The sequence below is a fragment of the Rhinopithecus roxellana genome, chromosome 15 (assembly GCF_007565055.1).
Source record: "Rhinopithecus roxellana isolate Shanxi Qingling chromosome 15, ASM756505v1, whole genome shotgun sequence".
Classification (NCBI taxonomy): Eukaryota; Metazoa; Chordata; class Mammalia; order Primates; family Cercopithecidae; genus Rhinopithecus; species Rhinopithecus roxellana.
Genome location: NC_044563.1, coordinates 12,648,379 through 12,655,774, shown reverse-complemented (window position 1 = coordinate 12,655,774; position 7,396 = coordinate 12,648,379). Strand labels below are relative to the sequence as shown.

The window sequence follows — 7,396 nt, the reverse complement described above, 5'->3', positions numbered from 1 at the left end:
ATGGCATTGTGCTGCCTTGCCAGGCAAAGACGATCGCACAGAGGACAAGCCACTCACTGTCATGGACACCCCAGGAGATGGCCCTGTTCCCACAACCACACTGCCAAAGGGACAGGTGGCATACTCCTCCAGTCTCTGGAAACATTCATTGTGAACCTCAATCTCCCAGTGCTACTCATCCTGCAGGCCCAGGTCCTGGGTGGCTGCTGGGGGTCCTTCAGGGGGGTCTGCTGCTGTCCCTTCCCTCCCAGGTAGGTCTTGACAGCAGGATCTGTGGGAAACAAATGGCCTCCTGCCAGGCCTGGAGCATGAGGTGCCCTCAGGAAGGGCATGAGCATCTGCAGTTACCCACCTTGGTTCCCAAAGGAACCCCAGAGCCCCTCCTGGGGAACCTGGGCCTGGCAGTACTATAAGCCACCAAGACAGCTTCACTCGGGTGCTCCGTGGGCATCAGACTGGCCGGCCTGAGGGCTGCACACCTCGACGCACGTTTCAAGAAAACCAAATATGCAGCCTGTCATCAACTCCTGGACTGTCACGGACACACCCTCATTATTTCATATCATGAGCCGCCCCAGAGTTTGTTAGAAACTGATTTTATTAATAAGTCACATGATACAAAAGAATGAGAACATTCAAAGAATGAGTAAAATCCTGCTTTGTCCCAAAGGACAAGCAGAAAATGTTAAGGCACAATGGATGCTCAGAAAACAAGAAGCTTAAGGGAAAACACGCCGTCTGTGTACTCAGACACACACACTCCAACCCACCACACGGACACACCCTCGCCCGCCCATCAGATAAGAATTTACCTGGAATCAGCTGGGGGCGGGGGCTCACGCCTATGATCCCAGCACTTTGGGAGGTCGAGGCAGGCGGATCATGAGGTCAGGAGTTCAAGACCAGCCTGACCAACATGGTGAAACCCTGTCTCTACTAAAAATGCAAAAAGTAGTGGGGCGTGGTGGCATGCACCTGTAATCCCAGCTACTCAGGAGGCAGAGGCAGGAGAATCGCTTGAGGCAGAAGTTGCAGTGAGCCAAGATTGTGCCACTGCACTCCTGCCTGGGCAACAGAGCAAGACTCCATCTCAAAAAAAAAAAATCACCTGCAATCAAAGCAGTGGGGCTGGGACAACCTGTGCTGGAGCCGCCAGAACAGGTGGTCAGGCGGCTTGGTGAGACCGAGCAACTCTGGGTGGGGAGACGAGAACTGGCAGCTGACATGACCCTGTGGCCAGGACATTCCAATAGACTAGGGGCACTTCCCAGGCCTCTTCTTTCCACCTATTATTTTAACAAATAAAGTCCATGCTGCCGGAAGGCAAGCCCACCTCAAAACACCTGGCACATTCAAAAGCTACCAAAGAGAGGAGGGTGAACGGGCTCTGACACTTGGAGTAGAGGCCCGAGCTTCCTCTCCCACGGTTTTCCACCGGGAACAGAAGACAAAGGCAAGCCCTGTGCTGCCACAGAAGTCCCAGGAAGCACCTGTGAGACCCGCACACCCACCTCGGAGGGTCCCAGGGCTGGGAAAGCCCTCCTCTCAGGGGCTCAGCTCATCTGGGACAAGACAGAGCCCCTGCTGCCTGGAGGGCAAGCTGGGACCACAGAAGCCAAGCAGCCACATCAAAGTCATCTTTCCAAGTGTCCTCGAGAAAGAGACTGTCTTGTGTAGCCCAGGCTTTTCTGGGCATGCACTGGCCCCAGAGGAATCCACAGCGCTGCATGGGAAGGAGCGCGCAGCAGAGGTTACCCCGGTGCTTCCTGGCGTTGCCCCGGCACAACTCACATGAACAAAGACCAAACTAAAACCTGAAGACCCAGACACGGGGAGGAGAGGGCAGGTCTGGCCAGTCCCCTAGGGGAGCTGCCTGGGCCACAGGGAGTGCCCACTCGGGGATTTTCAGGAGTTTTTCAGACTGTGAGTGTGGGTCTGGAGGCCAGTGGTCCACAGGACAGCCACCTCCCAGCAGTGACATCACCACAGACTACCAGAAAGGCATGCTCCTTCTGCTGTCTCGTGCCTGCAGAGAAGACCCAGAACGAGGGGCACAGGACCCCAGGTAGGGTCCTGCCTGGCTCCCTCCACTCCTGATTCAACTAGGGAGGTGTGGGGGGGGGCCCTCACCCTGTTTCTGTCCTGGTTCAATCCAGAGAGGCCCCTCCCACCCTCCTCAGAGTGGTGGCCCAGCCTGGCAGGTGGCCCTGGTGGCCGGGGGTGAAGCACCAGCAGAAAGCAGGCAGGAAACTGGTCATCCAAGTACAGGGGTGAAGCACTAGCAGGAGGAAGGCGGGGACTGGTCATCCAAGTACAGGAGTGGAGCACTAGCAGGAGGAAGGCGGGGACTGGTCATCCAAGTACAGGGGTGGAGCACTAGCAGGAGGAAGGCGGGGACTGGTCATCCAAGTACAGGGGTGGAGCACTAGCAGGAGGAAGGCGGGGACTGGTCATCCAAGTACAGGGGTGGAGCACTAGCAGAAGGAAGGCGGGGACTGGTCACCCAAGTTCAGGGAAGAGGTCAAAGGCACAAACTGGACCTTCAGGTCCCAAACCTCAATCCTTGGTCCTCTGCCACTGGAGCTGCCACCGGGTACTTTGGAACAGGGACACTGCCCATCTTGAGGTGGGCACAAAGGCATGTTTCTAGGTGAGGGTGGCAGCTGCAGCTTGATCAGATGGTCCTGAGATAGCAGCAGGGCCCAGTGTCTGGGGGAAGGGCGGGCAGGCTGCAGAGGGGTCCTGTGGAAGGCCCTGGCCAGCTTTGCACAGCCCGGGGCCAGTCACTTCTCTGTGGTCTGAGAAATCTGCTGAGGCAGCCCACCCCATGTGCATGACCCATGAGACTGCTGCAGCCAGCCCCTGCCCCTCAGGAGAACAGTGCTGGGCCAGGGCCCCCAGTTGCCCTCCTCCTGCCGGGTGCGGCGTCCTTAGCCCTGCTCCAGGCTGTCGCTGGGTTGCACCACGGTGTAGCTCCCCTGGCCCAAGGATAGCTGCCGGCTGAAGAAGGACGTGGTGCGCTTCGGCTTCACTCGCCGGATCCCCTTGCCTGCAAGGGAACGGGAGGGCACACTGAGCAGAGGTGCTGTCCCTGTGTGAGGGGGCTCAGGTCCAGGAAGCGGGGTTCTGGCTCCAGCATGACGGCTCCTTCCAGAGCCTGGTCAGACTGAGCTCTCCTCATCCGAGTCTCAGCCTCCCTCAGCATGCTATAGTAAACCTGAGCAGCGCTCCCTAACACTGCCGACCTAAGGTCATCACAAACAAGGAGGGTCTTCACAGCCAAGAGAAGCCTGGGGAGACACAACAGCTAATGCAGTGTGGGGTCCTGGTGGGATCCTGGCACAGAGGGAAGTCTGGAAAACACTGGAAATCTGACTTTGGCTAATAATAGCAATACTGGGTCATTAATTAAAACAAAAGTACCATATTGCTGTAAGATGTCAGTTTTTGTTTTTTGTTTTGAGATGGAGTCTTGCTCTGTCACCCAGGCTGGAGTGCAGTGGCGCGATCTCAGCTCACTGCAACCTCCGCCTCCCAGGTTCAAGCGATTCTCCTGCCTCAGTCTCCTGAGCAGCTGGGACTACAGATACACACCACTACGCACACTAATTTTTGTATTTTTAGTAGAGATGGGGTTTCACCATGCTGGCCAGGATGGTCTTGATCTCTTGACCTCATGATCCACCCGCCTGGGCCTCCCAAAGTGCTGGGATTACAGGTGTGACAGGGCCACTGTGCCTGGCTAATTTTTGTATTTTTAGTAGAGATGGAGTTTCACCATATTGGCCAGGCTGGTCTCAAACTCCTGACCTCATGATCCACCTGCCTTGGCCTCCCAAAGTGCTGGAATTACAGGTGTGAGCCACCATGTCCCACCTTTTTTTTTTTTTTTTTTGAGACAGGCTGTGTTGCTCAGGCTGGAGTGCACTGTTACATTCATGGCTCACTGCAGTCTTACCTCCTAAGCCCAAGAGTGATCCTCCCACTTCAGCATCCCCAGTAGCCGGGACTACAGGTGTGAGCCATGGCTAATGTTTTTCTAGTTTGTGTAGAGACAGGGTCTTGCTCGATTGCCCAGGCTGGTCTCGAACTCCTGGACTCAGGTGAGCCTCCTGTCTCTGTCTCCCAAAGTACTGAGATTACAGGTGTGAGCCACCATGCCTGGCCAAGACGTTAATAATAATTTTTTTTTTAGACAGGGCCTCACTGTCACCCAGGCTGGACTGCAGTGTTGTGAGCATAACTCACCCAGGCTGGACTGCAGTGTTGTGAGCATAACTCACCCAGGCTGGACTGCAGTGTTGTGAGCATAACTCACCCAGGCTGGACTGCAGTGTTGTGAGCATAACTCACCCAGGCTGGACTGCAGTGTTGTGAGCATAACTCACCCAGGCTGGACTGCAGTGTTGTGAGCATAACTCACCCAGGCTGGACTGCAGTGTTGTGAGCATAACTCACCCAGGCTGGACTGCAGTGTTGTGAGCATAACTCACCCAGGCTGGACTGCAGTGTTGTGAGCATAACTCACCCAGGCTGGACTGCAGTGTTGTGAGCATAACTCACCCAGGCTGGACTGCAGTGTTGTGAGCATAACTCACCCAGGCTGGACTGCAGTGTTGTGAGCATAACTCACCCAGGCTGGACTGCAGTGTTGTGAGCATAACTCACCCAGGCTGGACTGCAGTGTTGTGAGCATAACTCACCCAGGCTGGACTGCAGTGTTGTACCGGGGACTGCAGTGTTGTGAGCATAACTCACCCAGGCTGGACTGCAGTGTTGTGAGCATAACTCACCCAGGCTGGACTGCAGTGTTGTGAGCATAACTCACCCAGGCTGGACTGCAGTGTTGTGAGCATAACTCACCCAGGCTGGACTGCAGTGTTGTGAGCATAACTCACCCAGGCTGGACTGCAGTGTTGTGAGCATAACTCACCCAGGCTGGACTGCAGTGTTGTGAGCATAACTCACCCAGGCTGGACTGCAGTGTTGTGAGCATAACTCACCCAGGCTGGACTGCAGTGTTGTGAGCATAACTCACCCAGGCTGGACTGCAGTGTTGTGAGCATAACTCACCCAGGCTGGACTGCAGTGTTGTGAGCATAACTCACCCAGGCTGGACTGCAGTGTTGTGAGCATAACTCACCCAGGCTGGACTGCAGTGTTGTGAGCATAACTCACCCAGGCTGGACTGCAGTGTTGTGAGCATAACTCACCCAGGCTGGACTGCAGTGTTGTGAGCATAACTCACCCAGGCTGGACTGCAGTGTTGTGAGCATAACTCACCCAGGCTGGACTGCAGTGTTGTGAGCATAACTCACCCAGGCTGGACTGCAGTGTTGTGAGCATAACTCACCCAGGCTGGACTGCAGTGTTGTGAGCATAACTCACCCAGGCTGGACTGCAGTGTTGTGAGCATAACTCACCCAGGCTGGACTGCAGTGTTGTGAGCATAACTCACCCAGGCTGGACTGCAGTGTTGTGAGCATAACTCACCCAGGCTGGACTGCAGTGTTGTGAGCATAACTCACCCAGGCTGGACTGCAGTGTTGTGAGCATAACTCACCCAGGCTGGACTGCAGTGTTGTGAGCATAACTCACCCAGGCTGGACTGCAGTGTTGTGAGCATAACTCACCCAGGCTGGACTGCAGTGTTGTGAGCATAACTCACCCAGGCTGGACTGCAGTGTTGTGAGCATAACTCACCCAGGCTGGACTGCAGTGTTGTGAGCATAACTCACCCAGGCTGGACTGCAGTGTTGTGAGCATAACTCACCCAGGCTGGACTGCAGTGTTGTGAGCATAACTCACCCAGGCTGGACTGCAGTGTTGTGAGCATAACTCACCCAGGCTGGACTGCAGTGTTGTGAGCATAACTCACCCAGGCTGGACTGCAGTGTTGTGAGCATAACTCACCCAGGCTGGACTGCAGTGTTGTGAGCATAACTCACCCAGGCTGGACTGCAGTGTTGTGAGCATAACTCACCCAGGCTGGACTGCAGTGTTGTGAGCATAACTCACCCAGGCTGGACTGCAGTGTTGTGAGCATAACTCACCCAGGCTGGACTGCAGTGTTGTGAGCATAACTCACCCAGGCTGGACTGCAGTGTTGTGAGCATAACTCACCCAGGCTGGACTGCAGTGTTGTGAGCATAACTCACCCAGGCTGGACTGCAGTGTTGTGAGCATAACTCACCCAGGCTGGACTGCAGTGTTGTGAGCATAACTCACCCAGGCTGGACTGCAGTGTTGTGAGCATAACTCACCCAGGCTGGACTGCAGTGTTGTGAGCATAACTCACCCAGGCTGGACTGCAGTGTTGTGAGCATAACTCACCCAGGCTGGACTGCAGTGTTGTGAGCATAACTCACCCAGGCTGGACTGCAGTGTTGTGAGCATAACTCACCCAGGCTGGACTGCAGTGTTGTGAGCATAACTCACCCAGGCTGGACTGCAGTGTTGTGAGCATAACTCACCCAGGCTGGACTGCAGTGTTGTGAGCATAACTCACCCAGGCTGGACTGCAGTGTTGTGAGCATAACTCACCCAGGCTGGACTGCAGTGTTGTGAGCATAACTCACCCAGGCTGGACTGCAGTGTTGTGAGCATAACTCACCCAGGCTGGACTGCAGTGTTGTGAGCATAACTCACCCAGGCTGGACTGCAGTGTTGTGAGCATAACTCACCCAGGCTGGACTGCAGTGTTGTGAGCATAACTCACCCAGGCTGGACTGCAGTGTTGTGAGCATAACTCACCCAGGCTGGACTGCAGTGTTGTGAGCATAACTCACCCAGGCTGGACTGCAGTGTTGTGAGCATAACTCACCCAGGCTGGACTGCAGTGTTGTGAGCATAACTCACCCAGGCTGGACTGCAGTGTTGTGAGCATAACTCACCCAGGCTGGACTGCAGTGTTGTGAGCATAACTCACCCAGGCTGGACTGCAGTGTTGTGAGCATAACTCACCCAGGCTGGACTGCAGTGTTGTGAGCATAACTCACCCAGGCTGGACTGCAGTGTTGTGAGCATAACTCACCCAGGCTGGACTGCAGTGTTGTGAGCATAACTCACCCAGGCTGGACTGCAGTGTTGTGAGCATAACTCACCCAGGCTGGACTGCAGTGTTGTGAGCATAACTCACCCAGGCTGGACTGCAGTGTTGTGAGCATAACTCACCCAGGCTGGACTGCAGTGTTGTGAGCATAACTCACCCAGGCTGGACTGCAGTGTTGTGAGCATAACTCACCCAGGCTGGACTGCAGTGTTGTGAGCATAACTCACCCAGGCTGGACTGCAGTGTTGTGAGCATAACTCACCCAGGCTGGACTGCAGTGTTGTGAGCATAACTCACCCAGGCTGGACTGCAGTGTTGTGAGCATAACTCACCCAGGCTGGACTG

At 55.3% G+C, this 7,396-nt stretch overlaps 1 protein-coding gene across 1 annotated transcript in view; it reads right to left on the bottom strand.

Moving 5' to 3' along the window:
* Nucleotides 1-580: 580 nt before the first annotated feature.
* The window catches only part of FRMD8 (FERM domain containing 8), a 31,343-nt gene continuing 24,527 nt past the window's right edge, over nt 581-7,396 (bottom strand). The window contains exon 11 of the mRNA XM_010363919.2: nt 581-3,049. Coding sequence (XP_010362221.1) covers nt 2,931-3,049 — 119 coding nt within the window. The 3' untranslated portion in view covers nt 581-2,930. The remainder of the gene's footprint in view (nt 3,050-7,396) is intronic.